We start from the raw sequence: 15,115 nt of genomic DNA, 5'->3' as shown, positions 1-15,115 counted from the left end.
TCTATCTATCTATCTATCTATCTATCTATCTATCTATCTATCTATCTATCTATTGTTAAAAACAATTGACTGGAAGTTTTTCTCTTCTCATGAGCTATCTTCATATTCAATATAGCTCTGATTATTTTATTTTCTGGATCTTAATCCTTTACTCTTGGAAGAATGGTACTCTTCCATTAGTCAAGAACCTTTTTCTGTGAGAGGCTCAAGTATCCTGACATCCTATAATATTCATCTAAAGAAATCTTTTCTTACATTATCTGAGGGCTCTGAGCTCCATGTTTTGGGCCAACTGAGGGAGCCCTTATGTTTCACAGTAGTGAAAAAAAATAAGCTGCTAGGAGGTGAGAATGCAAATGTGGTTCAGACTGACTTTATCAACATGGATCAATCTTCAGGGAGTCTGAATCCAAGCAGAATAATGTCAGCATATTCAAACACAATATAATTTAGGGACAGGTTTCCAGGAGTAATGCAATCTCTGGTGCACCAAGGTACATAATTACATTGAAACTCACCTCAGGATCTCTGTCATTTATATAGTGTAAGGAATAAGAAAGGATCTAGTGTAGTCATGGTCTTACATATAGTATAGAGATTTTATTGGCTTCTAGTCACTTCTGGTCCTTATTGTATGGGACTTGGGGAGCCAATGGTTATACAGGTAATTTAGATTACCTTCAGCCCTGGCTGAGAGAGGTTAATATGATCTGCTCCAACAAATAATGCAGATCATCAGTTTAGAAGCAGAGTACCATATCATCTTAAGATAGCAGGGAGACCATAACTCAAGCAGTGTACCATAGCTTCTGAAGAACAGCAGGTAGATCATAATTCAAGGCAGTGTACCGTATAGACCATGACATGTTTCAAGGCACAGGCCAAGAAGATTTTGTACTTTTCCACCACCTGGCCCCTCTTACCCCCTCCCCTTGTAAAACATGCTATAAAAAAGCATTTCATGTTCAAAAAAAAAAGAAATTAAAAAAAATAAATTATTTAAAAAAATAGTAAAAAAAAAAAAAGAAATAGCTTCCAATTTGCAGATTTCTGGATTGAAGGACAAATTACATAGAAAGAAACATCTATGTTCTTAAAATTTCTGGTTTCTCTGGTGATCTGTGCTCACACGAACCTTTGTGCTCTTAACAACAAACAATGTTAAAACCTGATAGATTTGTGAAAAGTTTAAACAACAACAACAACAAAATGTTAGCTGAGAAGTGGTTCAGTGTTTAAGAGCACTTGCTTTCCCTCCAGAGGCCCAGGTCTGGTTCCCAGTACCCACATGGAGGATCATAACTGTATCATCCCTATTCCAAATAGATCCAATGGTTTTTTTGGCTTCCATGGGTGCTGAACTCACAGGGTGCACATACATACATTTGAGCAAACCACATACACACAGAAAATAATTCTAAAGTAGTTACATTAAAACCTTTCATACACTTTAAATATTCTACTTTTACTACACAAGACTCATGAAAATGTCTATCCTTATAAGAACAAATAAAGGTCATTAATGCAAAAGAAGCAAGGAAAATATAAGTATTGTGTGAATACTTTTTCATAAAATCCCAACAGATGAACAGGAAGAGAGTATTAATAAATAATAATGTGTAAGTAAATAGTAAAGTGGTAAAGTAAATCTTTAAAAAAGGGATGTCAACCCATTTTAGGAGTTACGATTTTATTTATTAAAAAGACTCTGGTGGAAAATTTTATTATAGTATAAAAAATTTTAAAATATTTATTATTGACATCCCAAATGGTGACCTCCCTCCAAGTCCCCCTTTCACAGATACCCTCCCGGTATTCCATTCCCCTTGTCTTCTGAGAGACTGGGGACACCTCAGATAACCTCCCATCCGAGTGCGCAAATCACTTGCAGAAGAAATGTGCTTCTGTAAGGTTAGTCACATCCTCTCCCATGGAGGCAAAGATTTGCTTACTTTTAGTTTATGAGTTTGACTATTCACCAGCATATATGCTATGTGACACATGCAAGCCTTGTGCCTGGAAAGACCATAAGAGGTCATCAGACTCCCTGGAATTAAAGAATTCCTGGAGTTGAAAATGGAATTTTGTTAAGAACTAAGCCATCTCGCCAGAACTATCTTAAATGTGCATTTTGTTATTTTTCTATACCTAAATAAATCTATGAAATAATTATTTTAATAAGCATATATACGGATCTAGTGAATACCTTGATGTGTACATTAACAATTTTAATGATGGTACTATAATTGTGTTTAATCTCAACTTCACAGCTTAGGTAGAATTGGAAGCCTCACAGCTCCATGCAATGATAAATGTGGTTGCACAACTTCCGTCTATTCTCCTGTATGTGGAAGAGATGAAAAAGAATATTTTTCTCCCTGCTTTGCAGGCTGCTATGCTGCTAAAGAAATACAAGAAAAAAAGGTAGATGTTCTTACACTTCTTCCTCCCCAGTAACATGCTCAATTTATAGATAGTTACAAAATTTTATTCCTTTCTCTCTAAAATTTTGCTTTTATATTTTCCTTCCTTTATATTTTGACAACATGGAAAGAAATTACTGAATTCCCTTTCAGCAGTACTCATTGAACTTTGAACACAAGATTTCACACACCAAAGGTTTGCCCAGTGCTCTTTCCTTCAAATGTGCTTCTGCCGAGATTCAAAATGTTTAGTCTTTGTTTCCAGATATTTCTCTATTTCTGCCCCACAGTAACTCAGATATAGATATGACAAATCAGGGGCTTGAAATCAGTGCTCTACCACCAAGCTACACTCCCAGTCCCCAGTTCTTTGATGGGGCACCAGTCCTTACCTTATATGTAAGTCTTTCTAAAACATCTGACATTCTAGATATATGACTTACCTGAACTGAATATTCGAAAATCTCTCATTACATATCTCATGGGAGTAACATGAGATATCTTACTTTCAGGACTGCTGCTACTATTTACAAATTCCTTCTTTTTCATTGTTGTTCTCTTATAGAGGGCAATTGCCTACTCTACTACTTGCTTAAATTTTCAGGGTTCTCTTTTTTTCTATATTGTATGTATGCATGTTCAATGTGTATGCGTGTGTGTGTGTGTGTTTGTGTATGTGTGCGCACACACACACATACATGTCAAGCAGACCTGTGCATGCATATTAGTATTTGATTCTTCAAAAAGGAAAATGTATTCAGTTAGAAGTTAGGTAAGTGGAGTACTGGTCAAAGGACGATGTCTGATGTCATTCATCAGGATCAGTCCATCTTGAGTTTTGAGGCAGTCTTTCACAGGCTTAGAGCTCCCTGAAGTAGGCTAGAGTACTTGGCCCCACATCCCCAGGGAACCACATATTTCTGCATCTGCAGCAGTGGGCTTACAAGCACAGCACGATGCCAGGCTTTTAATGTGGGTGCTGGTGATCAAAACTAGGGCCCCATTCTGGGAACCTCACTGACTTGCTTATCTCCCAGCCCGTAGGTGCACATTTCATAACTATGCTAACTATGGTTTGTTAATTAATTAATTAATTTATTTATTTATTCATATAGGTTATTTTATTTATTTACATTTCAAATGTTATTCCCCTTTCCAGTTTGCCCTCTGTAAACACCCTATCCCCTCCCCTCGCCTCTGCCTCTATGAGGGTGCTCCCCCACATGACCACCACTCTCTCAGCACCCTAGCATTCTTCTACCCTGAGTCATCTAGCCTCCACAGGTACAAGGGGCTCTCTTCCCATTGATGCCTGATACATATTCAGCTGGAGCCATGGAGCCCTTCAGGTGTACTCTTGGATTGGTGGTTTAGTTCCTGGGAACATTAGGGGATCTGAATTGTTGATATTGTTGTTCTTTTTTTTATTGGATGTTTTATTTACATTTCATATGTTGTCCCCTTACCCCATCCCCCACCCACCCAGGAACCCCCAATCCCCTCACCCCTCCTCCTTCTTCTCTGTGGATGTAACCTCTATCTACCCACCCCACTCCCACCTCCCCACTCTCAAAATTCCCACCCCCTGGGGCGTCCAGCCTTCATAAGGTCAAGGTTCTCTTCTTCCACCTATGCCCAGCAGGGCCCTCCACTCTTACATATTCAGCTAAAGCCCTGGATCCCTCCCTAAGTGCTCCCAGGCTGGTGGTTTAGACCCTGGGAGCTGTGGTTGGTTGCTATTGTTGCTCTCCTCATGGTGCCACAAACCCTTCCAGCTCCTTCAGTCTTCACTCTAACTCCTCCATTGAGAACCCCATGATCAGTTCAATGGCTAGTTGTGAGCATCTGCCTCTGAATATGTCAGACTCTTGAAGACCTCTGAGGAGACATCCATATGAGGCTCTTATCAGCATGCACTTCCTGACTTCCACATCAGCATCTACCTTTGGTGACTGCACATGGGATGGATATTCAGGTGGAAAGGTCTTCAAATGGCCCCTCCTTCAGTTTCTGTCCCTCACTTTGTCTCCATATTTGCTCCCTTGAGTATTTTGTTGCTCCTTCTAAGAAGGACCGAATCACCCCCACTTGGTCTTCCTTCTTTATGAGCTTCATGTGGCCTGTGAGTTGCATCTTGGGCATTTCAAGGTTCTGGGCTAATATCCAATAATCAGTGAGTGAATACCATGTGTGTTCTTTTGTGATTGGCTTACCTCACTCAGGATGATAAATTCTAGTTCCATCCATTTACCTAGGAACCTCTCGAATTCATTGTTTTTAATAGCTGAGTAATACTCCATTGTGTAAATATACCACATTTTTTGAATCCATTCCTCAGTTGAAGGACATCTGGGTTCTTTCCAGCTCCTGGCCAGTAACCAACATCAAGCTAAATGGAGAGAAACTTGAAGCAATCCCACTAAGATCAGGGACTAGACAAGGCTGCCCACTCTCCCCCTACCTATTCAATATAGTACTGGAAGTCCTAGCCAGAGCAATTAGACAACAAAAAGAAGTCAAAGGGATACAAATAGGAAAGAAAGAAGTCAAAATATAGCTATTTGCAGATGATATGATAGTATACTTAAGTGACCCCCAAACTTCCACCAGAGAACTCCTAAACCTGATAAACAACTTCAGCAAAGTGGCTGGTTATAAAATCAACTCAAACAAATCAGTAGCCTTCCTCTACATGAAAGATAAACAGACTGAAAAGAAATTAGGGAAATGACACCTTTCACAATAGTTGCAAATAATATAAAATACCTTGGTGTGAATCTAACCAAGCAAGTGAAAGACCTGTATGACAAGAACTTCAAGTCTCTCAAGAAAGAAACGGAAGAAGATCTCAGAAGATGGAAAGATCTCCCATGCTCATGGATTGGCAGGATCAATATAATAAAAATGGCCATCTTGCCAAAAGCAATCTACAGATTCAATGCAATCCCCATTAAAATCCCAACTCAATTCTTCACAGAGTTAGAAAAGGAAATTCTCAAATTCATATGGAATAACAAAAAACCCAGAACTTCGGGAGGAATCACCATCCCTGACCTCAAGCTGTACTACAGAGCAATAGTGATAAAAACTACCTGGTATTGGTACAGAGACAGGCAGGAAGATCAGTGGAATAGAATTGAAGACCCAGAAATGAACCCACACTCCTATGGACACTTGATCTTCTACAAAGGAGCTAAAACTGTCCAGTGGAAAAAGGACAGCATTTTCAACAAATGGTGCTGGTTCAACTGGAGGACAACATGTAGAAGAATGAAAATTGATCCATTCTTATCCCCTTGTACAAAGCTCAAGTCTAAGTGGATAAAGGACCTCCACATAAAACCAGATACACTGAAACTAATAGAAGAGAAGGTGGAGAAGAGCCTCGAATACTTGGGCACAGGGGAAAAGTTCCTGAACAGAACTCCAATGACATATGCTCTAAGATCAAGAATTGACAAATGGGACTTCATAAAATTGCAAAGTTTCTGTAAGGCAAAGGACACTGTCAATAGGACAAAACGACAACCAACAAATTGGGAAAAGATCTTTAGTAATCCTTCATCTGATAGAGGGCTAATATCCAATATATACAAAGAACTCAAGAAATTAGACTCCAGACAACCAAATTACTCTATTAAAAAATGGGGTATAGAGCTTAACAAAGAATTTTCAATGGAAGAAACTCGAATGGCCAAGAAGCACCTAAAGAAATGTTCAGCATCCATAGTCATCAGGGAAATGCAAATCAAAACAACCCTGAGATTCCATCTCACACCAGTCAGAATGGCTAAGATTAAAAACTCAGGTGATAGTAGATGCTGGCGAGGGTGTGGAGAAAGAGGAACACTCCTCCATTGTTGGTGGGACTGCAAGATGGTGCAACCACTTTGGAAATCAGTCTGGCTGTTCCTCAGAAAATTGGACCTAGCATTACCTGAGGATCCAGCTATACCACTCCTAGGCATATACCCAGAAGATGTTTGAACATATAACAAGGACATATGCTCAACTATGTTCATAGCAGCCTTATTTATGATATTGTTGTTCTTATTATGGGGTTGCACACCCCTTCAGCTACTTCAGTCCTTGCCCTAACTCCACCTTTGGGGGTCCCAGTGGTCAGTCAGATGGGTGGCTACATGCATCTGCATTTGTATTAGTCAGTCTCTGGCAGAGCCTCTCAGGGGGCAGCTATACCTGGCTCCCATTAGCAAGTGCTTCTTGGCATCAACAATAGTGTCTGGGTTTCCTGTCTGAAGATGGAATGGATCCCTAGGTGAGGGAATCTCTGGATGGCCTTTCCTTCAGTCTCTGCTCCATTCTTTGTCCCTGCATTTCTTTTAGACAGGAGCAATTCTGGATTAATATTTTTGAGGTGGGTGGATGGCCCAATCTGTCAATCAGGCTCCATGCCTATCCAATGGATATGGTCTCTATAGGGTCTATCTCCCTTTTGTGGGGTATTTGATCTAGTGTTCGCCCTGGTGGGTCCTGGAAACTTCTTGGATCCCCAGCATCTGGGACTTCCTAATGTCTACCCCCAGTTCCCCACCCCCACTGCTACATACCTCTGTTCAAATTCCTGACCCTCTGTACTTCTCCTCTGTGTCCTTCTGCATCTGAACCGGACCCCCTTTTTCCTGCTTCCTTCTTCTTGGGCTTCCTATCATCTGTGAGTTGTATTGTGGGTATTACGTGATTTTTGCCTAATATTCACTTTTCAGTGAGTACAAACCATGCAAGTTATTTTGTGATTGGGTTACTTCATTCATCATGATATTTTCAAGCTCCATCCATTTGCCTGTCAATTTCATGAAGTCATTGTTTTTAATAGCTGAGTAGTATTCCATTGTGTAAATATACAACATTTTCTGTATCCATTCCTCTGTTGAGGGCCACATCTGAGTTTTTTCAGTTTCTGGCTATTATTAATAAGGCTGTTATGTGCATAGTGGAGCATGTGTCCTTGTTATATGTTGGAGCATCTTTTGAGTCCTTTTAATTTGAACAAAAGTATAGATCTTGGACTAAAAATCTTGTGTCTCTTTTCCTCTGTCTCCTGATATTTTGTGAAAAGACAGCAATAAATAGTATATTTACTGATTCTTAGACGTTATGTCAACATGTTAGTAGCATTTATGCTTTAGAATCATAATAAGATTTTTAAAAAGCAGTAGTATGTAATATATTTATGACATTTATAAAATCATTCATCTAAAATGTTATATGTTAAAATAATATATAAGCCTTTAAGGTATGGGAGAAATCTAAATGTAATTTAAAAACACTATTATGGTTGTTAGTCATTTACCATGCCCAACTTACTAATTAAATTTTATCATAAGTGTGATAGTTTGGACATAATTTGGATGTATCCCTACAAAGTTTATGTGTCAGAATATTGGTCCAGAGTATGATCGATTTAAAAGGTGATAGGCTCCTTAAGAGCTAAGGCCAGATAGGAGGATGGGATGATTAGTTGTTTTTTTTTTAACTTTTTATTGCTTCTTTGAGTTTCACATTACATATCACAGCCCCATCATCTTTTTTGCCCCTTGTATTTGCCCTTTGCCATTGCAACCTCCACCCCAAAAGAAAGTATAAAACATATAAACAATAAAAAATAATACAAAACATAGAAAGCATATCATTGTGGAAGCTGTAATTTGTCACAGTGTGTCCCAGAGTATACTCCTCTGTCCATCTTCATTGCAAATATTCTTTGCAATAAATCATTGGTCTGGGTAAAGGTCTCTGGCTTCTATCACATCATCAGTATTAGATCCTGACTGGAACTCCTCCCTATTATCACTGCTGTCTTGAATCATTTAAATCCAGCAGCTTGGATTCAGCAGGACCAACCCTTTCACATGGTCCAACAGTTCACAGCTGATATAGATTCGAGGCCAGGCCGTCACAAAGCCTTGGGTTTGGGTCTGTGTCATAGTTTAACTGTTCAGCCTGTTAGCTCGCCCTTATCCACACCACCAGGGCCAGCTCTCCAACACTTCTACAACTAGACCACCCAATATTAGCATTCAAAAGAGCCAGGGTTAGCTCTTTTATAATCATGTCCTACTGGCTGACTCACCCACACCCATGACTCCAGAGTCAGGACAGTGAGCTCACTCTCCTAAGTGCTACAGCCAATGAAGGCCTGGGCCAGTTCTTCCTCTCTCATATCCTTGGGGCGGGCTCACCACTGCCTTTGTAGACCTCAGGATTTGTAGCTGGATGAGTGTTTACCTTTCTACTCTGGTTACCTATAGGGTACCTTTTGGTACCACAAACACTAGTTCTAGCCCATAGGGGTGAAATTTCTAGGCAGGCATCAGTTGAACTCTCCACATTCTGTGAGTTATGTAAGTGTTGTCTTCAGTGAGCAGTTATTTCTCAAGAGCAAACTATGTAGTAGCCTTGGAAATAGCCTGAGTCATTTGGGAGCTTGAACTGAAATTTAAATTTAGTGGTAAAAGATACATAGTTCTGTCTTTGTCTCCCATTATTTGGTGATTCTATTGAGATTTCCTTCATATGTATTTATATTTTAAGAATCTTCTACTGTGTTTGTTTACTGAATAATTTTTCAAATACCCTAAGTATTAGCTATCCTTTCCTATAACCCTTCCCTTAACGCTCTCTTGCCTCCACCTCTTCATTTGATTCTCCCACCTTAATCCTTCCCATCCCTGTTCAGCCATAACTATCTATTCTTTTTTCCTCTTCATGGAGAAATCCATCTCTCCTCCTAACCCCTCACTCTGTATCTATAATCTGAGATTCTACAGACTGTAGTTTCCTCTTTACTAAAATAAGAGCTAATAAACACATATGAGTGAAAAACAACATATTTCAGTGTAGGTCTGGATTAACTCTATCAGGATAATTAGTTTTTATAATTCTATCCACTTAGTTCAAATTTTATAATTTTTTTTACAGCTGAGTAATAGTCCATAGTCCATTGTGTAAATGTACCTGACCAAGCCAGCTCAGTCAATCAACATGGTCTCAAGAGAGGGAGTGAGGATTGAAAAAGCAAAACAGTTAGACAAAATTATAACATGACTCCAGCCTATACTGAGACTGAAGCAGCTTTATTTCTCTCCAGTCTGTTTTTATATCATTCTAGGTATATCTAAAAAAATGTCCAGTTCTTAGATCAAAGACAAAGTAATCAAGCAATGTAGCTAACAAGGAGATCATACAAGATAGTAATTAAGTAGTGTAGTAAGCAAAGAGATCACAAAAGGTAATAATTAAAGTAGTAAACAAAGGCCCCATGGTCACTGTTTCTAATATTCTTATCTGAGCCTACTTCCTTGTGCCCAGTGACGAATGCCAAATTCCTAGAAGTGGCACCAAAAGCTCTCAACATACACCTTGTGTTCTTTATCCATTCATCCATGGATGGATATCTAAGCTGTTTTCTAATACCAATTTGATCAATAGGGTTTTGGGTACATGCCTGAGTGTCAGAGATAGATTTGGTGGTAGATTTGTTTCCAGTTTCATGAGGATCTGACATACTGATATTCATAGTGGGTGTACAAGGTTGCATTCTTATTTTGTTCATCTATTTTAAATGACACGTACTGCTAACAACTTTCTTTTAATAGTTAGTATTTGTACAGTCTTATATTTTTATGTTTACTTATAGTATTATTTTCTTTCTGCCTGAAGAATTCCTCCATCATTTCTGAAAACTTTGCACTAGGCATGGGATTCAAGTTTGCATGTATTCCCCTCACCCTGAAAACACTTAAAAAAGCACAGTATTGGACTTTCTGTAATGAGACAAATACTTGAGAGAAACTATTTGAAAGAAGAAAGTTTTTTTTTACTCCTGATTTCAACTATTATTCCATTGTAGTTTGCTTGCAATAGTTAAGTCTGTAGAGGGTCACTAAGGTGGATCAGGGCACCTCACCTTACTGCATTCAATAAAGAGAGGGGAAATAGGTGTGTGTGCCTAGGCTAGCTGACATCTAGCATTTTTATTTCTTTCTGGACATTTTATATTAGGCATAGTGCTCACATTCAATTCCAAAACCTAACCTCTGGGAAATAACCCAATTTATACACATGATAAATTAATAATCAAAATTCACCACAGAGCTGTATTATCTTGGCTGTCTTCAGATATTTAGAATTTTCTCTTTGTTTGTGTTTCCTGTAGTAGCATGGATATAATTTTCATTTCTTTCCTCTGAGATGCACCATGTATCTTAAGTCTAGATCAATTTTAATCATTTGTTATCCTGAATCTACCTAGAAAATTACTAATACACTTTTAACATTGAGTAACATTGTTATGATCCCTCAATTCTAACATCAGAACCTCAGACATAGCTTGACTCAGTTGCATAGAAAAAATTTAGGGTACAGGCTCAAACTCTGTTCTAGAGGCTCTGTAAAGGAATGACTTGTAAATGCATCCTATTTCTCTGACCTTGAAAGTAATAAAATCTGTATTTCATTGCTACCTTTCCTTGGAGGTGGTTTTAGCTTTTATGAACCACTCAAATTCTTTAACATATGAACCCTTTCCCTCAAGGCCAATAAAATAGAATCTTATGTTGCCTGCTTTGAATATCTGGTATCAGGAATGCCAGTACATTATGAAGCTGACTAGTCAGGTGAGGTTTACCCAAATTAGACTGTTTTCCCCCATTATGCTTGTAATACAATAACAGTCATGAAATTTTTGCCTTAGGTATCATTAAGTTATGAATAACTGATGGATGGAATCACCACAGCCATCTTGAATTACTTCCTGGCACACACAAGAGAGGATTTCTGCTTTGTGCCAGACCTTATAATATATTCTCTATATATTTCCATCTCCTTTACATAAAAAAAAGATTATTTTCTCACAAAGTAAAACCTGCCCAGTTTCCTTTTCCTCAACTCCTCTCAGTTTTCCCTACTTCTGCACTCCCCAGATCCAATCCCATTTTGTTTCCTCTTTAGAAAACAGCAGACCTCTAAGAGACAACAGTCAAATAGGACAAAACACGGTATAACAAGACATAACAAGATATAACAAGACCTCATATTCAGGCTGTACATGGGAAACCAGAGGAGGAATAGAGTCCCTAGAGCATACAAAACAGTTGGAGGTACAACTCCTCCCACTTTTATGAATCCCATGAAAACACCAAGTTTGTTAGGCCATAACATAAATAGAGGACCTGTTGCAGACCCATGCAAACCCTGTGCTTGCTACTTAATTCTCTTTGAACCCATGCGAGCCCTGCATAGTTGATTCAGTGGTCCAGATTCTCCTGGTATCTTCCATTTCCTCAGACTACTGCAATTTAATCTTGCCCTCTACTGCAGGGTTTCCCAATATCCCAGTAGAGGGACCTAAAAAGTCCTCTAGTTTAGACTCTCTCTACCACATCACAGTATCTGACTGGGGTTTTCTATATTTGCTCCCATCTGTTGCAGTAGTGGGCCTCTCTGATTATAACTGGACAAGGCACAAAACTATGAGTATATCAGAATATCATTAGGAATCATTTCATTGGTCTTTTTTCTCTTTTCTTTTTCTCCACCAGCTATGTTTAGTTCTAGCCTAGATCTCTGGTCTATCCAGTTTCCAGGTCTTGGGCATCCAGACAGTGTAAGTCATGGGCTCCCACTCCTGGCATGGGCCTCAAGTTAAACCAAACATTGGTTGCCACTATCACAAGTTCTGTACTGTCATTGTCCCCAGCATGTCTTGCTGCCAGGATTGTAGGTTGAGAGTTGTGTTACTGGGCTGTGTCCAAGTTTCATTTTTCTGTAGCCAACAGAATATCATCTTGCGAAAAAGAGAAAAGAATAGTGATTTTTAATCTTCCTAATGCTGTGACTCTATAATACTGTTCCTTATGTTGTAGCTATCAACTACAAAATTATTTTCATTGATACTTCATAGCTATAATTTTGTTATTGTTATAAATTGTAATGTAAATATCTGGTATGTGTGATAATTGATATACAACCCCTGTACATGTGTTGTCCAACCACAATGGCATTGTGACACACATATTGAACTTTTGGACTAGAGGTAGGGATGAATCTCAGCCCAGGCCCTTTGCATTCAACGAGCTGTGTGGATATTTTCCTTGGCAATTGGGCTACACTATTGGTTTTCAGAAAATGACCTTCTGTGTCAGCATCAGCTTGGGTTGTTTTGGGATTGCTGTGGAACTCCCTCAGAAACAACTCAAATGAATGCAACCCAGGATCACCACTGGAAGTCTTGCCTGGCTACAGTCAAATTCAGATACCATATCATCCATTACTAGGAGTCCTCACTAAGGTCATCCTTATAGGTTCCAAGAACCCTTCCTGGATTAAATTTTCATAACACTGCCCCCCCCCAATGTGTTCCAATTCCAGTTGGACTCCCCACAATCTCTTCTTCTATACCCACACCATCTGATTCCTCTTGTTTCTGTCTTCATCTACATCCAGTCTGCAGAAAATATTTATTTAATTTCTCCTTCTCAAGGAGGTCCATGCATCTCCCTCAGATACTTCCTTTTTACCTAAACTGAGTGTATGAACTGTAGTTTGATTGTCATTTACTTAACAGCTACTAACCACTTATAAATTATTACATGCCCTATTTGTCTTTCTAGTGTGGATTACTTCAGGATGATTTTTTTTTTAGTTCCATTTATTTGCCAACAAATTTCATGATGTCACTTTTTTAACAGCTGAGTAATAGTACATTGTGTAAAGGTACCACATATTTTTATTCTGTCGAGTTATATTTAGGTTAGTTGCAGTTTCTGGCTATTATATATATAACCACAATGAACATAGTTGAGCAATTTTATCTATGGTAGAATGGAGCATCCTTTGGATATATGTAAAAGTGGTATATCTGGGTCTTAAGGTAGGTTGATTCCCAAATTTCTAAGCAACTCCCATAATGAGTTCCATTGTGACTCTACAATTTTTTATTCCCACCAGCAATGGGGAAATATTACACTTGCTCCACATCATCACCACCATGAGCTGTCACTTATGTTATTTATATTAGCCACTCTGGCATGTGTAAGATGAAATGTCAAGAGTTATTTTTCTTTGCATTTCCCTGATAGGTAAGATTGTTGAACATTCTTTAAGTGTATCTCAGCCATTTAAGATTCCTTTATTGAAACTTTTCTGTTTAGCTCTCTACAATATTTTAAATTGGATTATTTTGGTTTTGATACCTAGTTGCTTCAGTTGCTTATGTGTTTTGAATAGTAGGCATCTATTGGATGTGGCATTCATAAAAATTACTTCTCATTTTGTAGGCTGCCTTTTTTCCCAATTGGTAGTTTACTTTTTCTTACAGAAATTTTTCAGTTACATGAGGTTCCATTTATTACCTGATATTCTTAGGGCCTGCACTATCTGTGATCAACTCAGAAAATTGTCATCTGTGCTAATGCATTCAAGGATGATCCATTTTTTTCGTCTATCAGATTTGGTGTGCCTTGTTTTATATTGACGTCTTTGTTCCACTTGGACTTGAGTTTCATGCAGCGTGACGCATATGGGTCTTATCTGCACATATCTAGTTTGAGCAACAGTATTCATTGATGATGCTTTTCTTTTTCCAGTGTGTATTTGTGGTTTGCTTATCAAAATTTAGGTATCCCAAGTTGTGTGGCTTTATGACTGGGTCTTCAGTTGAATACCATTGAATAATGCACCTTATTATGCTAATACCATGCAGTTTTTATTTCTATATCTCTGTAGTACAACTTGAATTCAGAGGTGGTGATACCTCTAGCAGTTCTTTTATCATTTAGGACTGTTTTAGCTATCCTGGGATGTTGTGTTTCCATATGAAGTGGAGATTTTTCTTTCAAGTTCTGTAAATAACTCTGTTAGACATTTGATGGTGATTGCATTGAATAGATAGATTTCATTTGGTAGAATTGACATTTTGACTGTGGTAAACCTACTGATCTATGAACATGAAATATTTTTCATGCTCTGATATTTTCTTCAATTTCATTATCAAAGACTTGAAATTTTTACGTACAACTGTTTCAATTGCTGTGTTTTTATAGAATTTGTGGCTATAATAAGGTGTTATCTCTCTGATTTCTTTCTCAGACCAGTTGTCATTTTGGATATAAGAGGACTACTGATTTCTGTGAGTTTATTTTGTAACCAAATACTTTCCTGAAAGAGTTGATGAGCTGTAGAAGTTTACTAGTGGAGTTTCTTAGGTCACTGGTGTATACTATCATATCACCTATAAATAAATATGTTTTGATGTCTTCCTTTCTAAGTTCTAATTCATGATCTACTTCAATTATTGCTATAGTTAAGATTTCAAGGACTGTATTGGATAGATATGGAGAAAGTAGACTACCTTGTCTTGTTCCTGATTTTAGAGAAATGGATTTTTGTTTCTCTCCCTTTAATTTGATGTTGACTATAGGCTTGCTGTGAATTGCCTTTGTTTTGTTTAGGTATATATCTTTTATTCTTTTTTCTAAATTTTTATTGGATATTTTATTTATTTACAATACAGATGTCATCCTCTTTTCCTATTTCCCCTCCCTATCCCCCCTCCTCCTTTATGTTTTTATATCATTTAAATTACATGCATGTATTAAGGTCAGTTCTAGGTTGAGGGTCTAGCAATACAATAGATGCAAATAGTCAAGGAACAAGCAAGACAATAAACA

General features: G+C 38.1%; 1 protein-coding gene across 1 annotated transcript in view; it reads left to right on the top strand.

Moving 5' to 3' along the window:
- The window catches only part of LOC114638527 (solute carrier organic anion transporter family member 6A1-like), a 66,285-nt gene that overhangs the window by 37,643 nt on the left and 13,527 nt on the right, over nt 1-15,115 (top strand). Inside the window, 1 exon segment of the mRNA XM_028787041.1 lies at nt 2,271-2,424. Within this exon segment, the coding sequence (XP_028642874.1) occupies nt 2,271-2,424 (154 nt within the window).

The sequence above is a fragment of the Grammomys surdaster genome, unplaced genomic scaffold (assembly GCF_004785775.1).
Source record: "Grammomys surdaster isolate TR1022 unplaced genomic scaffold, NIH_TR_1.0 125604, whole genome shotgun sequence".
NCBI lineage: Eukaryota > Metazoa > Chordata > Mammalia > Rodentia > Muridae > Grammomys > Grammomys surdaster.
The sequence above is the reverse complement of the archived record's forward strand: the minus strand, read 5'-3'. Positions and strand labels throughout refer to the sequence as shown.